Raw genomic sequence first — 18,479 nt, 5'->3', positions numbered from 1 at the left:
GGGCTCTGACTGAGGAGACAAGACCATGCCCCGTCTTGAGCAGCAGCTGACTGTCACACAGCCAAGGAATTGAGGGGAATACTGAACTTCAGTGTGTAAAAAAGAAAAAACCATGAAGTATTTGAATATTAAACTGATCAGAGTTGAAATAGAAATCATTAAAAAACTAATTCTTGACAGATGTGCTGTGACTTTGGCAATTTTATTTATTCCTACACCCTTCCCCTCCCCACCCCCCGGAAAAGGAATACTGTTTGCATTTGTGACACCTTATTTCAGCTTTAAACCAGAATGGTGTATTTCTGTTTAAATGTGGGGGATTCTTCTGAAGGACAGATGAGAATGAAATACATCGAGTTGTGTGCGGCACCACAAGCACTAAGCGGGGACACACACGGTGTGCAGACTTTGCTTCTTCGAGCTAGACCCTCTCTGCACAAGATCTGCTGCAAGCCTTCTTGCCTTTGCTAGCACTGTTAGCCAGCCAACCGCTTTGTTTCTCACTCCTATTTCAAGACAGTGTTACGTTTTTATTACCTAATGGAGATGACGAGGGACAGCACCTCCAGCAGGATGGCGATGATGAACACGACGACGGCCGCAGGTGGCGGAGGGGACGCCACCATCCCGTGCTTCAGGAAACACGTGACAGATAGTATGAGGAAGACTGTGGTGGAGAGGAACACGTCCAGGAGTGAGCTGAAGGTAGCACTGGCAAATGTCTTCACTGGAGCATTCCTTATAACCTGCATGGAACACAAGGGTTGAGGGAAGTGATGACAATGAATAAATGCTCTCTTGCCGAATTTGACTGTACCATAAACAGCAGCTCACAAAAATAAATAGAGGAATAGAGAACATTTTGCCACTTCGTTAATCCACTATAAGTACTGTTTTAAAAAAAGAAACAGAAGAGGTAGTTCAATGACTAGCAGTTCCCTGAGAATACGCCTACGTTGCAGAAACACACTGGCAGCACAGCCCCTGGGTATGGCGTGAATCTTTTTTTTTTTTTTTTCTTAAAGACCACTATCATTTTTTTAACAGAATATAATGATATAGAAATAATATGGAAATTGCCAATACTATGCAAGGGAACACAAAAAACTAATTGCTAGCAGAGAAAGCTATCAGAAGTTTTCTTCAAGTATTTTCGTTTAAAATAACAGTAGAACTTAAAACAGTAAAAAAAAAAAAAAAAAAAAAGCTTTCTGGTTCCAGGGGTTCTTGAAGAAAACCCTCCAAGCACCACTCAACAGAAAGAGTTAGTTCACCGTGGCGGAGCTCACATCTCCCTTTCAGACAAGACTAAAAGCAGCAATCGGGACACTATGTAACCTGAACTGATCTAAGGCCAGGACTCCAAGTAACTCTCTGCTGTAAGCAACCCCTTACCACACGTTCCCACCCCACCATGTGCTGGCACAGCTGTGGTGCGTGCTGGTTTGGCCAGTCCAGCTGAAAACCAGACCATGGGCTCTGCGCCCTGGCTTATTCCACTAAGCGCAGTCTTACAAGTGTTTGTATCTTCCCAAGGGACAGCAGAAAACAAATTCCAAAGAAAAATGAGAAGTATGCTATTGATAACGCCACGAAGTAGCCCTGTTTGAATACTGCAATCTTGTACTGCTTTCATTTGGACATTTCTTTCACTCCTCAGAACATTATTGGCACTCAGCAGCATAGCAAAATGAACTTGTTCTTCATTTGCAGCTCTCTGCAACCTAATGTATTCAGTGAGTTTTGTTTCAGGGCCAAAATTACCTTTTAATCTGAACTGTAGCAGAATCTCTGTAGTCCATACACAGTTGCACAAATTGAATTAAGGAAATCAGCACTGCATCCTAAAGTGACAGCGTTAAGGATGCCCTAACAGTGTTAAGTAGTGCCTTGATTTCCAAACAAGAACAGGCTAAGCAAGCTCTTGGGACGTGGAGACACTTAGGAATGATCACAAAGCAATCATGCAGCTGGCACCGTGTAATTAGAGGTGAACTCGCTGGAGCTGGAAGTTGCATTCAGCAACAGTGATCTGCGAGGCATTTCAACAACCAGCAATGCTACAATCGCTTTGCTCCCCAAGAGATTTTTGTTGTTTTGTTTTGGACCAGTACTGTGCTAATAGTAAGGCTTTAACAAGTTTTGCCCTAGTGCTGCACAGTTGCTATTACAAAATAAGGTTCCCATTTTCACGTAGGTTTACATGATAATTTTCAAATGACCAGCTTACCACCAAGAAAATGCACAGACCTCATTCCTTCTCCTTCCTCTACGAATTTCCTGCACACCCACATTACTAGATCAATCTGCATGTGCTTGACTATCACTGCTTTTCTTCTCTTTCCAATCTTTCTAGTGGAAAGATTTTGATTTACTGTTTTCTGTATAGTTTGTACAAATTGAGCAGGCAAACAGGGGTCTGTGTGTGCACATGTACGTACACACACACACTGGTAGGAATACCATGTAAATTCTGTATCAATTCATGTATATATATATAATAATTATGTATCTATATATAATACCAGTAATTCATGTATCAAAAGAGCACACACTACTCTTGGTTTGCTCTCCTGTAGCACTCAATCCAGGATATGAGTAGATGTAATACACTGCTGCAGATATAACTTCATCAATGTGAATGTCACCCACAGGAAGCTTCTCCCTATTGCTGCTGGATGAGCTTTATTCAGAGAGATACCAATGAAAGTGCTGCAGAGCATAGAGTTCCTGAACAAGGTGAATGAATTGAACTGCATCACTACTATGCTTCCCTCATGTTAGAGAAAAAAAAAAAAAAAAAAGAAAAGAAAAAGAAAAAGTTAGACCTCATTTGTAAAAGGTAGAAACCAAGCAAACAGGGGCTGCTGCTAAGGACAGTGTGGAAGCACTGCCCAGCACAGAAAGCAGCCTACAAGTACAGAGCAACAAGCAGTGAAGCAGAAATCCTACCTGTCCTCAGATACAGGGTAAACTGGGAGAAGAGAGAATCAACACCTTCGTTTATCATGGTGGGAACCCTGCCAGATGTGCGACCCAGCCTCACAGCTCAACCCTGCTCAAGGACAGGGCACAACCCTTCCTGCTCCCAGACCCTCTGGCACTCAGCAAGCTGCTGGTTCAATCCCAAGACAGCAGAAAATAGAAGGGAAAAGAAAAAGAAAAGCCCCAAACAGCAAAACAAAACATGAATATTTTATGCTAAGTTAGTAAAATGAACTGGATCACAGCAGGGAAGTGTGGTAAGCACCAGAGCCATTAGCAGAAACACGGAGCAGTAGGAACAAGGTGGGAGAGCAATTGCCCTCTTTTGGCAGTACCTTTTCAGCGTCGTGGAAATGCAACCTCAGTTAGTACTGATGTCTGTCGTTGCTACATGCAAACTTACAACATCTTGCTAGTTCATATCAACCCAGCAAAAATAGCTACTGACATGTAAAATCTGCAGAACTACTAGCTCCCAAGGGGGTAAAGGACTTTTTATACTCACTGCAAAATCCTGAAGAATGCACCAAGTTCTTCACAATTTACACACTGTTCCTTACAATTACACAGTGTTTTGAACTGCCTGTTTTTGAATGCAACACATTTACAGAACTTATAATACTGAGTTCAGATCAGATTTGGGTATCACTGAGATAACCAGGAGGCTGTGGCATGAACAAGAATCAAATTCAAAAATACCATTCTCAAAGTCAGGACATGTAATGAGTAGGCAAGTAGTCATTTACAGTTCTCTGAGCTGCCTAAAGCCTTGAAACATTAACTTGAAAATGGAGAAAAGGCAGGGGAAGTGATTAACGTATCCTGGTGGGTTGTGAAAATGTACTTCCAACCCAAATCTTGGACTAGACTCAGGACATGGCACAAGACAGGTAAACTGAGACTGTTTTCAGAGGCAGCACTACTGAGTAGTAAATCCCACTTGACATTTCATAACCCTTGTCATCAACTGCGATGAAATGTGTTAAAAACAATTACAGACATTACTTGAATGGATTACAGAAGAAAACCAATGCCAGGAGAAACTCACCTCTTCCTGATAGCTTGTCCTGTAGGCCATCTCCAGATCCTGATCCAAAAAGTTCAGGCTCAGCTTGTTAATAGGAGGTTTAAAGAAGTAGTCTTTCATGAGGCTAAAGAGAAAAGACAGTTCAGCATCAGTTTATTCAGCTGTAGTGCTTTCAGAGCTCCACCGTTCTGTGGTTTCTGCTTCCAGGGATGGAGGCACTTGCATTTGCAGTTCCTGTAGTTCTCCTTTGCTCTCAGCCACCGTGGTACCCCCTTATCCTCGCTCAGTCAGAGGAAATATTTTACAAAACCATGACAGAGCAAACTTCTATATTTTCAGGAAGATACTAACAAGCTCTTCCAGAAACTTAACAGCTATAACTGCAGATGGCTACAGATAAGTGTAACATAAGCTAGCTGATAGTAAAGGTTAATTGCTGCTACAGGTGCACAACCTTAGGAGATGCGTGGCCATGGGATATTTATGTCTTGGATGGAATTCCATTGGACAAAGCAAGCCAAGGATGATAAAGGTGACAAATTTGTCCATTTTAGAAAACAGCACCATCTTGTTATTTCAAAGACACTAAAATATCTTAGTAACTCAGCTGGGAACATTTGCTTAACGATCCAGGCTGCAGAAAAATGTAACCCAAGATGATGGATGGCTTGAATTTACTTCTGCAACGGAAAGATTGAAATCTCCAGAATCATCAACAAAGGCACTAACAACTAATGAAATGAGCTTACTAGAACTAATGAACCAGTAGGCAGCATCTACCACAGGGTGTTCATTTATTCGTTCACCTTATCTTTCAGTGCCAGGTGCAGCACAAATACAAAAGGGCCTTAAACATTAAAAAGTTGTTTCTATTTCCTACCTTCCAGAGCAAAAAAAGAGCATTTTTTGAGTTCTACATTAGTTGTAAGAAGCCTGTGAAAGAAATTCTCTGGTGATATCTATGACACTTGATCTGCAAACCTCTTCTTTCTCTAGTAGGTGTCAAAGAGCTGGAAGGACTCAACTTAGTCAGCACAGACTGCTTTGTGCCTGATGGTCAGGCTTGCTTACCCAAATTTATTCCTGGGATAGTCTGTCACTCTCTCTTCTGCCATCCTAATTTGAGACTTCAGAACACACGCTCTCCTTATGAATCTCTATTCGTTTTCAGGCAACTGATTCCACTCGTTATATATAATGCACTGTTTTAAAAACTGCCGTAGAATCTGACATGGGACTGCTTCTTTCCAAGTGCTACATCAAAAAACATAGCACCTGAGCAAAAATTTGAGTGGACTATTTCGCAGTTGCTAACTCTAACAAAAGGCCACGAGATGCACAAGACCAAATTCCAAGTAACTGAAGAAGCTGAAAGACCCTAGAAAGCTAGTCTGTACCTGCATTTTATTTTTTTTGTACCACTGGCAGAGATTTTTTAACGCCCAAACTTCCCAATACAAGTTAGCATGTGGGAAACATTTTTTCTCGAGATGCAAGACCAACCAAACATACACACTGCTAGACTGAGGCTCTAGAAGACAAAAGACTTCAACCAAGAATATGGCAGATACTTGATATCCTTTCAACACTCTGGTTTTGGCCAATGTATTAAAAAACATTACAGGATGCTCTCAAGGAACAAGAAGACCCACTTACTACTCTTACTACCTCTTATACTACAGTTTTCTTCTAAAATACATGGTAGCATGCAGATTGCAATGAACAAAGCATGGTATTTTTATAGTGGTTGTAGTAAAGCCAGAGTTAAAGCTCAAAGTATGCACTGTGTGAAATACTTATAATCAATTTCTAAGAAAAGGCAAGCCAGTAACTTACATGGAAAGGATTCCTGTGTAATGCAATAACAGAAAAATGCTACACTAACACTGGCTTTATTGCTATTGTTTTTAAAAATGACTGGAACTGTGCTGAGATAACAACTCCAAGGCAAAATCTGGGCACACAAAGAGCCCAGCAGCTGGTTGTGAAACTCTCAGACACACACCTGAACTCCAGAAGAGGCTGGGGCATGAGAAACACCACCAGCATCCAACACTTTCTCACACCCAGCCCTAGGCAGCTGTGCAGTGCGCAGGCTCCTGAATTGTCCGTAGGATATGTTTAACTCTTCCCAGCTGTACAGGAAGCCTGCATGATTAATTTAAACACCTAATCACCATATCTAGGTTAGACATCTGTGAATGTGATGCCTAATTTACATTGCAGATCAGAACACCTGCATCATGCAACATGGTGCAAGTCGCTACCCAAGATGAAGAGAAGCTCTCACTCACTGCTGTTGGGTTTGCAGTAACATGAAAGCAAAGCAGCAACAGTCCAGTAATTATTACTGTGAATGATGTGAATCTTCATGTAAGATGACCAAGTGGAAGTTTGGATTTCACCCCACTCGCTGAGAAAACTCAGATTTCCCATTCAACCATCCTCATCGATACTAAATTTGAGACCAACAATATATTACGTATTACAGTAGGGGATCAAACATGTTTCTTAAATGACTCATTACCTATAACTTAACGCTAAGAAATGTTAAAAAGGATTGATATAAAACGGTAGGCTTAAACCATTTTGAATAGACCTAATTAATCAGGAGATTATTTTTGGAAAGTTATGTTTACATGAACCGAACTCAGCAGAGAAGTTTCCCTGGCAACAAGAAATGGCCCACTTAATATGGTAATGATGATATTTAATTGAGAAAAAAAAAAAAAAGCTAGGCTTTGACTGATGTCACATCATGGTCCCACTTTTTCCTTTTTCTGAAGAAGTATCCATTTTGTATGTGGAGGAGGAAAGTTCCATGAATACAAGAGCTGGAGGTGGGTATCTAGCAGTCCACTGGCATAAATTAAGCTGCTTCTGTAACTTAAAATTTGCAGGATGCTGGTTACATTTTAAACAAAAATCCAATTTGTTTTTCCCGATTTCTGCAAACATTTGGACTTTCACAATCATTCTGTCTTCTAATATTTTGAAGTATCAGCTTAACACCTGTTCTCAGCCACTAATGACAGAACACACACAAAAAGGAACCTAAATTTTTACAGAGGTTGGCCCCAGGAGAAAGGCAATCTGGAAAAAAACAAAACACAATAACAACAACAAAAAAATACCAACCAAGAAACAAAAACAAAACGAAAAAGAACAAGAGAAGAAGAGGCTGGAGAAGGACTTTTGTCCCCCTCTCTCACTTCTCCCTGCTTTGGTCGTGTTTCCAGTTAAGACAACGCTGTCCCTGTTCCAAACAGCCTGGAGTATATACGAGCATACAGTTTCAAGGATATTTAGATAAAACGTCCCTAATCTCAGTGGAAGCAGTGAAGCAAAAATAAGAATAGCCATAAATAATAACAAAACTAAGTTGTCTGTTTAGCTGATCCAGTCAAATCACTGCCATAATAAGGGAGATACGGCTGTGTGTTTACAAAATCAAACAGTGTCGAATTCTGAAGAACATATTTGCCTCTGCCCAAAACAAGTCTTTTTGTATGAAATGGGGAGAGAGGCTAACAAAACGCTGTAGGTAGAATGAGAATTCACTCCTATTAATTCTGCTTCCAAATCAAATGTGATTTCTAGGTATTAGTCATGCAATATTATCAGATGTTGTTCTCTTGCAATACAAAAATTTGAGTTTTGTGGTTCAGATTATATATTACAGTTTCAGTTGCAGATGAAGGTACATAATATGTGTATTATGAGGAGTTCTGAATGTAAAAATGAAAGAGTTCAACTCTTTAACAAGTCACTGAAAGAGTGTTTTTCCTTTTCAAAGGCTTGAATGAAGAATGTCTGTTAACCACAGAAAAAAATGATGAAAAACCTGGCTTTACATATTCCTGAGCAGAATGTTTTTGAGTTCAAGTTCCTACTATAGGTTAAACAGAAGACAGACTAAGATCAGAAAACATACAGCATGTTATAGTATGTTTACAATAATTATTGACATGAAACAAAAAGCACACAAATGCTGATTAGAGATACGGGACCTCTGTTAATGCCTTTTCTTCCTTTATATACCTTTTCTTTGTGCAGCTCCATTTTCCTTACCTGTCTTCTTTAATCACATCGACAAAGTGAGCATCTGTCTTTTCTCTGATGTTTTTGAACCTCAAAGGAAGGAGAGCTGATTGATCCAGACTCACGCCCCCCCATCTTCCTTTCTCTTGCAACATTTCGTAAAGCGAGGTTTGACTGTTGCTCAGCTTTTCTTCTTGTGGAGGACTCAAAAGTCCATTCTGAGTCTTTGGACTATGGCCTCCTGGAGCCTGCATGACAGAAAGCAAAAGATACACAGGGAACATGAATGGTTGAGAAAGCAGACAGGAGAGATTTAATGGAGCAAAAGTCAAAAATTCTTCCCTCAGCACGCTGAACTTTTATGTGGTCATGTCAAAGACCTACCTCCACCTGCCTTGAAATCATTCATGTCTGCTAGAAGCGCACGCCTCTTTAGGTGTTGTTGTCTTTTTGCTTTTTATGTCCCTGTTTCCAAGGCATCAGAAAGCAAATTACATTTTCACGCATGCAGTGAAGACCAATGATAGACCAAAACTTCATTCACTCATCTTCAGGTCAAGATTCTTCTCAAAATCTTTTCAAATACCTGCTTTAACTGTACTATCTTTCCACAGGTCATGAGACAATTAACTCTGCCAGCCTTGCTGATCCTACCACTGTCCACTGTAGCCTCACTGCTTTCCCAGAAAGACGGAACAGCCATATCTGAACAGACCTTTTGTACAGCTCATTATCCTACAAAAATATTCTGCAACTGAAACCACATTTTCCTCACTAAGATATAGTTCTTTTACCGTTAATAATGTACTTTTAAATTTTGACACCAGCTTGCAGTACAGTTGAAGTGCACAGTATCAGCAATTCTGCTGTCATTCATTTCGGAATAAAAATAAGTTTGAACCAAAAATGATTCTATTTTCATGGAACATGAAGTTCTTCCTTTACATTTTGTTTGATCTAGACCAATGTGCACTGAAGCAAGTCCAAGGAATTAGACAACTAAATACAGCTAGAATGAAAGTGAGCTGCAGTTAGTCAGGATCATTTTACAATTTTCAAATACAAACATGTATCAAAACTTTGCATATTTGAATGTTCATCTCCTCCCTCCACGTCTTATCATTTATCATTCATCTTCATCCTGAAACCCACTCATGACAGAAGTTTCTTCATTTCTGCCTGTACAGCAGTCAGCACAGCAGTGACTAGCTCCTCCAGAGGACTATTCTTGGATGCCACTGCAGTGACCATAAATATCACACCACCCAATCACGCACTGAAATATGTTCCTTAGATTGTAAAATCAACTTAGCTAAGGCTGAGAAATACCAGATTTCTAGCTGCCTGTGCAAAATTAATTGAATCTCCTTGTGTCTCTAGGCTGTAAAACAAATGAGGAACGTGAACACAGGCAGGTATAACTGAAGGTGCACAGGCCACTTAATATATTATTTCCTAGTTTTTAACAGGAAGATGTTACAACAAAAAAGAAGCATTTTTCTAACATAAGCATTTCTGGTATCCATTTTCTAGTTGAACAAACATAAAAACACAAACGCTGGGCATGTTAAAAACTTTCATGCATCACTGCTTTCACAAATAATTACCAGTGAAGACATGAGACAGCAGCAGCAGAACATCACCTTGAGCAGGGAAGAGTCAGAAGGCACTTGGGCTCGGCTCCCCATCCCCATCAAAACTGCCATAGTGAAAGGAAGACCTGCCCTGCCCCACAGCCATAGCAAACAGGAGGAAAGGCAGGAAGGAGGCAGAGTGCTCTGCTCTTCCCTTTCCCCCTGCCCTGGCAGGACACAGGACTCCTCTGCATTGGCTGCCCAGCAGGAGGAGTGGAGCACGGAGAGGACAGGATTCCCAGCCTTGTCCCTACTGTGACTCAAGACAGCTGTTTTGGCAGCTTGCAGGTGTTCATGGTACAGCGACAGCAGCTGATGAAGTATAATAGGGAAATTCAGTAGTTACCTTGGTGTGCTGCCAATGTTTTGCTAAGGAACGTAAGCAACAGAAGAGAAAGGTGATTTCAGCAACGCGTATCTCTTGGACTGGACAGGCACTTGTGAGTGTGACAGAAGGGCACTCTCCTGGTCACCACCAAAGGTCTCCAGCACCTTTTCTACGGGACAGCATTCAACAGCTTCCAAACATGCCCTAAAGCAGCCAGAGCAGGTCACCCAGCCCGCCCGGAGGAGCAGAGGGCATGGCAGTGCCGGCCGGAGCGACCGCTGCTCCCGAGGCAAGGAGAACTGTCAAACAAGCGCCTGAAGTGAAGGTTCTTCATTGCTGCTGTTTGTTTTTTTAGTGCTGAAGATTGTATTTGCTGAGAGCACTTTGCAGAAAAAAAAATTGAGGCCTAGAAAAATGAAGGTCACAGTTATCACCCTTTTCTCTGTAAAGAATCTTTCTCCTTTTCCTCACCCTGCTTTACTTGAAAAGCAGTAAAGGAGGGAACACAGCTTTTCTTGTCTGGGCAGCTCAGAGAAAAGATATGTGTACTGTTTGCTTTCCCTGACTGTTCTTCGAGTTCATCTGAAGAATGCAGTGAAAATTTCTGCTCTTTCAGAGAAGGTCAGCATGGACTTCTCTTGGCCTTTTCTCTTCGGCTCTTTGGCAAAGGCTCAAATCCCTAAGAAAATTCTTCCCTTTGGTCAGCTCAAGGTTTTCCTGTGCTGTCTCCACTCTGTTAATCTTAACAGAAGGGGATTAGAGTTTGAAACTGCTTGCTTGTAAGGAGAAAATCCCTGTTTAATAAATGCTGTTAGCTCCAGTGCTACTGTGGGTTCTGGCAGCCATGGGCCGTGCAGTTCTCCTGAGCACTCGGAGATATGATGCACCATGGGACCGCTCCCCTCACAAAGAGACTTGGGGGCTCCAAAGGACACTAGGGTCCAAGGAGGTGGTTAACAGCGTTTTGGGAGATGAGAGAACAGGGAGGGGACATGAATGCTGCAGGGCCAGGTGCAGTGACAGTGTGGGGAGAGAACAGAGGTGAGCCGAGGGAGCTGATGGCTCTTCCTAAGAAAGCTGAGACTACAAAGAAGATCTGGAAATCAAATGCCATGCAGCATTGTGCATGTACCTGTTTAAGCTTTCATTTAAATGGGCATCCCAGACTCACTGGATAGCCACTTAGCTGGTCCAGTTTTTGGGGCAGCAACTTGTGAATACACGAGGGACATATGATCTGGTTTCCACCAGCTTATTTCTTCCAATGACGTTACTGGTATTTTTTCAGCACTGGACAGGCCTCTTCCAAGCAAGGTTCATCCCCCACGTGATTAACATACATGAGGCTAAGATAGCTGCAGTAGGAAGAATAATTCTGATGAAGACAATATATGATAACAGGTGGTTGGTACTGGGAGGAAAATCTCTGTTTGCAGTCTGTTCCTGGAGACCCCAGGCACGTGGGCAGGAGCAGCCTGGGAAGCAGCATCTCATGCTCACCATCTGGGAAGATCTCCCACAATGTTTTCTGTCTCGAAGATCTCATGCTGTTCTGAGACCAGTACCTGCTGGCCACCCTGCTCTATCTTCCTGAGAGTTGAAGAGATTAGTATTTTTTTTTCTTAGGCTGTTTCCTAGGAACCCCAGCACAGAACATGGCCTACTGTACTACATACCATTTACAAAAATGCTGGCAAGTTTTTTTGTTAGCTCTGTACACCAGAAGAGTTCTACAGACAGATGAGGAGGAAAACAACCAGATAGCTATCTCTGAGAATAGTTATAAAGTGATCTCCCCAGTGAGGAAAAGGATTAAAACTTATCTGAAAATATACCAGAGAGCTGATGAGCTCTGGCATCCAGTCTGCATTTAGGCAGGAGCTTAATTTTCTGGAAAGGGGGAAGAGATGACAGGCAGAGCAGGGAGGCTACAAAGGCCACAAACAAGACAACAAATAGGCCATGTCTGGTACTGCAGAGGGAGTAGGTGGCTTCGGTAAGAATATCTAAGCAACAAGCAAGGAAAACAACCCTGGCAGCAGCACGCTGAATATGTAAGATGCTCTATTTGTCAGGAAAAGGATGTGAATGGACTCAGGTGCTGTGAATATCAGCTGTGGGTATGAACAGAAATGACCGTGTTTTAGAGCTACGATACAGGAGACAATGGCAAGACACAGGTGTGTGACTTGTGGCTAGGTGACACATGGCGACTGGTGTAAGCGATGGAGATGCTGGTAGTGTTGTTTGTGCCTCTTTCATTGGCTGGCCTCAGCATTAATTTAAAGAGCCCAACTTTTAGGTCCTTCTCAAACTGGCCCATAAAATTACTATTGTTTTGAAAATCTGGGGTGTGCAGGGGGCCAACTGAAGTTTGGAATACAACTGCTCAAAATTGGTTCTGCTGCTTAAGAGCTTGAATAAAGTAATAGCTGTGCAAAACTGAGAAAGCTAACTGAAGCAGAGAAATAAGGGGAAAGAAGGGAAGTGATAAATACTCAAATTACCTTTGTACTGTTTTTATGCTCATCCTGACAACCATTTTGGATAGCTCCTTCATCTATGCTGACATCGCAGTGGGGTGCAAGGGTGGTACTACATGAAGGGCAAGGCTGCAATGAAACAAAAAAAATTTAGCCAGGAACATTCTGGTGTCCTCGTAATGGTATGCAATTTATAATGTGGCCTGCTTGTATGCTTGCTGCATGGATAAAAGATAAACAAAGCAACAGAAAGGGAAACAGGGAGCAAAATTTGAAAGGACCAAAATCCACCATTTCAAAAACAAACCATAGATTTTTTGCTTACTAAAGCTAAATCTAATCCAGGAAAGATTTACTGGTGTAAAATCACAGATATTCTGTAATCACTACTCTCTGGTAAAGGAGTACCCTAAAAAGAAAGAAATATTCTTCAGCGAGAGAAGTGCAATTTTCTTGTTTGAAAAGGGTCTGCAAAAGGATCTGAATGGCATTATGACCAGCTGAGGGAGGACTTAGCACAGAATACAGCATATTCAGAAAGCACAAAACACCATGGTCTGTTACAAACAGCACAGAAAAATGGAAAGTAACAAATCTGAAAATAATAAAGAATACTTTTTCATACAGCTTTGTAAGACAGGGGACTGGAGCTGTGGCTGTGTTATACTGTTGAAGCCAAACACTGAGCAAACATCACAGAAAACAAGGAAAGCAAAACCATCAACTCCCCTAATAGTTACAGGTTACGCATTTTGGAAGCAATGTAAAAGGTCACAGTTCAGCTTTTAAAACAACCTGTCCCACCGAATTAAAATGGGATCTTCTCTAATTAACCCTGCATCTTCTTTTGCAAAGTCCTTCAACCTTTTCTCTTGTACTCACCGTGTAGGGACAGGATACTGCACGAGAGGGACCCTATATCTGATCCCTGTTGACAATTCCTATGCTCTTCAGACAGTATGTTGTTACCAGGCTTGCCAGAAGGCTACTAATGGGTACAGATACACCAGTCACTGGGAACAGCATCCTAAATTCAGCACGCTACACTACGTGTTGGTGGGTTATCCACAAAAGAACTTGTTGAAATTTCCAACAAGCCACTTGAACATTTCATCCCAAAGTCAACACCCCATGTCCCTTTTATCTATTTATTTTGAGCTCAGGAGGGACTGGTGCAAGCTTCCATCCAAAATGCAACAGCTGGTCCAAAAACACAACAGCTTCTCCCTTCAGGTTTGCTCCCTATTTCAAAGACCAGCATGTTTCTCTTTTCAGAATTGAATTTTCACCCAGTGCCCCTTTTCCTGTCTCTTGTCACACCTGAATTTCAAAAAAGATTCAGAAGTCTTAATTTTGAAGGTTGTTATGGTGTGGCACTTCTTCCTGGGACTGCTGCTCCACCCATCGTTCAACCATGTATGTCTCTCAAAGGCTGTCATGAAGGCTCTGAGCCTTCTTAGCAGCCAGCAGACCGTGACCATCACACCCAAGGCTCCTCGGGAGCATGGGCTGGGTTGAGGCACTCAAATTACCTACAAGCTCCTTAATCTGGCAACGGGTGAGCAAGTTTCATCCAATTCTGAAGCGCTACAGCCTGACCAAGTAACAGCATACTGGAAAAAAGAATGAAGTTGTTTCCTAAATGGTTTTGTTTAAAAAAAATATCAAGTATCATGAATGCCTTAACCACTTTGCAGAAAGCATTATTAAATGGCTTTAAAATTGAAGATGACCATGGGCTAACGAGCCTTCTATGTTCCTAGAATGATAGCTAGTAGACTCGAGCATTGCAGAAGTCAGTTAATGGTGATAATAAAAATCAAATACCTCAAACACCAAAAATAAAGAAAATACTCCCCATTTGATCTTGCTAATAAACCAGCAGGACCAAATCACATGCTTAGCCCCTAGGGTTAAAACAGAAGACAAAAATCTCAGAAAAGAAGCCTGTCTTTTTGAAAAGAGATGGGAGGTTATCTGACCCATGCGTTCAAGTCAATATCATAAACTTAATTCTCTGCTGCAGACACTCACACAAGCTCCGTGCGTTTGTGGCCAGCCATGATGAATAATGCATTAACGCACTTTCAGCAAACACCAAAACAAGCAGAAGTACTTTCTGTTTTCATCCTGAGTTGATAATGACATTTTTTACAAAAAGCCTATAATTCTCAGTCAAGTATGGGATTTCAGAATACATGATAGATAAAATAAACCAATACCAAAAATGGCTAAGCAAGTTACAGCGTTTTCATACAAAAATCAGCTGCTACTTAATGTTTTCAGCATCTTTCCTCGGTGTTTTAGTTACATACCCACTTCATGACCTGAAATGCCTTTTATTGATATCCATGCTGCAATGAGATTTGCAATCAAATTAAATGCAGACACAGTGGAGGAGAGGAGGAAATACAATCCCTTTCGTGGATCAATTACTGTTGCACTTTCCTTCCTGACCTTCCTTAACAGACCTTGTCCACTAGAACATCCGTTCAAGCCCAAAAGGTGAAAGTCATCCTTTTCATGCAATATGGCCACTTATTCCCTTTGGAACAAAAATATTTCAGCTTGCCTACAATTTTGCCCCTCCTACTTAGTCTCTTTTGCAGAGTTGGAGTCATCTCCTCCCACACTGACACTGTTTACAGCTTTGTATTTAAAACAGTTGGCATGTAAGTCATGATTCTTCTGCAAATTATCACTCCAGACCCTACCAGCAAGCTGCAGGCTTTAAAAGAAAAACACCGTATAAAAGAAACCCACTCCTTTTCAGAAACTGTGCATGATCTGTGATTAAATTGCACATCTGTTCTTTGTGAGGATTTTAAAAATATATTCTAATTTATTATTATTATTATTATTATTATTATTATTATTATTATTATTATTATTATTTTTAATATCGTAAGACCTGTTCTAGCATGGCTGGCTAATTACAGATTTCCTAAATGCTTGACCCAACCCTCTCGGTCCGCAGTCTGCCATAACAGACTACCCAGAGGGCAGAAGGCTGGAGCACATCCACACTTGAGAGCGTGCTGCAGAGCTTGGAGTACCTGCACCTAGCCCGGCTGCAAGAAGCAAGAGCACCTTGCACTCCTATACTGCAACTATGGCAGCGGAGCATTTTTTTAAATAAGTGCTGAGCCTTCACGTGATTGCTTTATCACTGTGCCGTACACATTCTGCCATGTTTTGGGGCATGCGTTATATGGATACTTATCAGACCGCATAGGAAGAGGAGTTTGGGGCCGTTCAAAATTCACTGCAGCATCAATCTGTTTTGGGCAATCAGGCACAGTATTTTCAAGGTGGTGTCTGGCCATTTGCAAAATCCCTCAGGAGACCTCCAGTGCTCGTGGTAATGAACAGAAACAGGTATCTATAAGCATAAACTCGATGCAGTAGCTTTAGCACCACTGTAGACAGGGTGTCTGAGAAGGCTGAAACTAAGCTGGCACTTGTCCTAGACGCTCTTCTGAAGCAGCTTCTCTTCTTGGACAGCCAGTGTGAGCTTCTTCACTTATCTGGATAGCCATGTTTGCACTTCTATGCGGTGAAGAACAGTGTAAGCATTTAAACAGCAATTAACACCCAGCCAGGACGGCCCCAGACCAGAGGCAGGGAGGCGATGAGCAGCAAACAGAGCGCGGGCCAGCAGCACATCCGAACGTGGCATGCTAGCTGTTTAGGAAGTGATGCACACTTCTGCTGAGTAAGTCACGCTCTTGTTTCAGAAAACACGTAGAGAAGTAAGTGCCTACCCACATGACAGCAGATCAGTGTTAAAACCACAGAATCATTCAGGTTGGAAAAGACCCCCAAGATCATCTTGCTGTAGTTTTGCTGCCCTGCAGTTAAAGCTTACTTTGCTGTCCCAAAATCACAGAACAGTCGAGGTTCCGAGGTGGAAGGGACCTCTAGGGACCATCTAGTCCAACCTAACCCATCAGGTTAACAAGGCATCCTCGTTCTCTCTCCTCACTACTTGAAACAGATAAGCTCCTACCCCTTCTGGCCTCAGCAGTATCTCTGTGTGGCCATGCGCCGGGCAGCACAGACTCATTTGTACAGGCATCCACTGACAGCCCTGCGCTGTGTTCTCCTACATTTTTTGTGAGTCCCTTCATTGAAAGATGAGAGAGAGCTGGCAAGCTGGTGCCCGAGGGATGCCAAATATGCCATCCCGTTCTTCCTTACACAGCAGTAGGAATAGAAAGGTGTCACCAACAACTTGAGACCAGCCAAACCTCACACTGCATATTTTGGGAAGGACAACGATGGTTATGCTACCTTCTGTAGTTATAAAGCCCCAGCTTGCTCTGTAAGGAAATCGCTTAACTTTGGTCCTTATCTGCAGACCAGCCTTCCAGTTTATCACACTGTGATCACATATTTTTACTGCAAAACTAAAACCAAGCACAGAAGCAGGGTAGAGGTGCCTGAACCACGCTCTGCTGATCCAGACAGCATGCCATGAAAGTCACTTGCTCTACCAGCTAAATATAAAGAGCTCTTCCCAGGACCAAATTCACTGAGTCTAAGGACAGCGACCTGCAGACAGCCACCCACGGGCCTGGCATTAGTGGCCAACTCAGGCAACCCACCATGAGGAACTCACAGCGCAAATGAAAACAGAGAATAGACATCTGTTGTTTGGGAAATCTGTTCTGAGCTGGAAGATTGAGAGTAACAGCAAAGCTTCAAAGTAATACACATTGTTTCACAGATTTCCTTGTCAAGAGTTCTCGTGAGAGGTGTGAACATAACAAAATGTCATCATTTCTCTAAGCTGTTTCTCCATACAAATCGTTGCCCTCTAGGTTTCTAGAGCAAGCAGATAAAACACAGTCTTGTAGCCTACCAAAGCGCTTTCTCCTACCACTCAAACAATCCTGCTGTCTTTCTGTGGAGATGTCTGTTATATGCTCATATAAAAAGGTTCACAGGTGCACAGCATGAGAGATAGAGGAAAGACAGAAGCAGGCTGCAGCAAACAGAAAATCATAAAAGTTATAGTAGCTGCAGGAGGCACAGATTCTTTCTCCCCAATAAAATCAAGACTATTGAAAAAGCAGTGTTGACCTCTTGGTCACAAAATACAAATAATAAGAAAATAATTTATCTGAAACCACCTTTAAAAAACATTCACCTTACTTTAGAGATTGCTTGTCAATGGGACTAGGCATTTTACCTTAGGTTTTTCCACGTGTTTGAGAGTCTTTGTCAAGTCACTGGCGTTCTCAGACGACGATGTTGCCTGTATCCTGGCTCCATCTCCAGACTCCAAGCCAGGAAGCAGGGCTTGTGAACAGCTGCACTGGGGTTCCTTCACCTTCTGACCGGAGATCAGATAGGTCTTCAAACCTAGAGGAGAGACATAAACATTGAGAATTGCAGAAAGACAAAAATAACACTCCTTTGGACTTCTCGGACATGATATACAGTGGCTAGCATAGCGCTAGCAAAGCTCAAGAGCACAGCACAAAAGGAGAAGCATCTGGGAACAACCACCAGGAATATAAAGACGTTCTGGGTGAAGTGGTGGCGACCAGGATTGCCTGACACCTGCTGCCCCAGATTCAAGAGACCACTCGAACCCACAGCAGCAGCCATGCCTGACATGTACTTTATTCCATTTTCACTCACGTACTTTTGAAAAAAGAGCTAAGACTTTAGGCATTCACTTCCAAGCTGTAATTTGAGATTGGACATTAACTCTTTGCTTCTGGAAAAGATTTACATTTCTCAGTGATGTCTGGATTGATATTCTACCTCTGAAAACCAGCATGTCTTCCTCCACTTGCACTCTCCATTTCTCACAGAGCTGTTGTGAAGCTCGCTTAATGCTGGTAGCACATTGCAAAAGGAAATGGCGTTTAAGTGCTAGAAATTCTGATGGGTTTTCATAGTCAGTGCAGACTTCACATTTCTAAAGAACAAACTCAATCTCTCATACGCCCACACGCACTCTCTGCAAC

General features: G+C 42.1%; 1 protein-coding gene across 2 annotated transcripts in view; it reads right to left on the bottom strand.

The window, feature by feature from the left end:
- Positions 1-18,479, bottom strand: part of ADCY9 (adenylate cyclase 9) — an 86,805-nt gene that overhangs the window by 26,383 nt on the left and 41,943 nt on the right. The window contains exons 2-6 of one of the 2 annotated variants that reach the window (XM_068699782.1): positions 17,693-17,865; positions 12,523-12,627; positions 8,084-8,301; positions 4,034-4,136; positions 538-746 (exon numbers count right to left, since the gene is read on the bottom strand). In XM_068699782.1, coding sequence (XP_068555883.1) covers positions 538-746; positions 4,034-4,136; positions 8,084-8,301; positions 12,523-12,627; positions 17,693-17,865 — 808 coding nt within the window. The remainder of the gene's footprint in view (positions 1-537; positions 747-4,033; positions 4,137-8,083; positions 8,302-12,522; positions 12,628-17,692; positions 17,866-18,479) is intronic. The other variant, XM_068699783.1, reaches the window with a different exon arrangement.

Source organism: Anas acuta, chromosome 15 (assembly GCF_963932015.1).
Source record: "Anas acuta chromosome 15, bAnaAcu1.1, whole genome shotgun sequence".
In the NCBI taxonomy this organism is placed as follows: domain Eukaryota; kingdom Metazoa; phylum Chordata; class Aves; order Anseriformes; family Anatidae; genus Anas; species Anas acuta.
The sequence above is the reverse complement of the archived record's forward strand: the minus strand, read 5'-3'. Positions and strand labels throughout refer to the sequence as shown.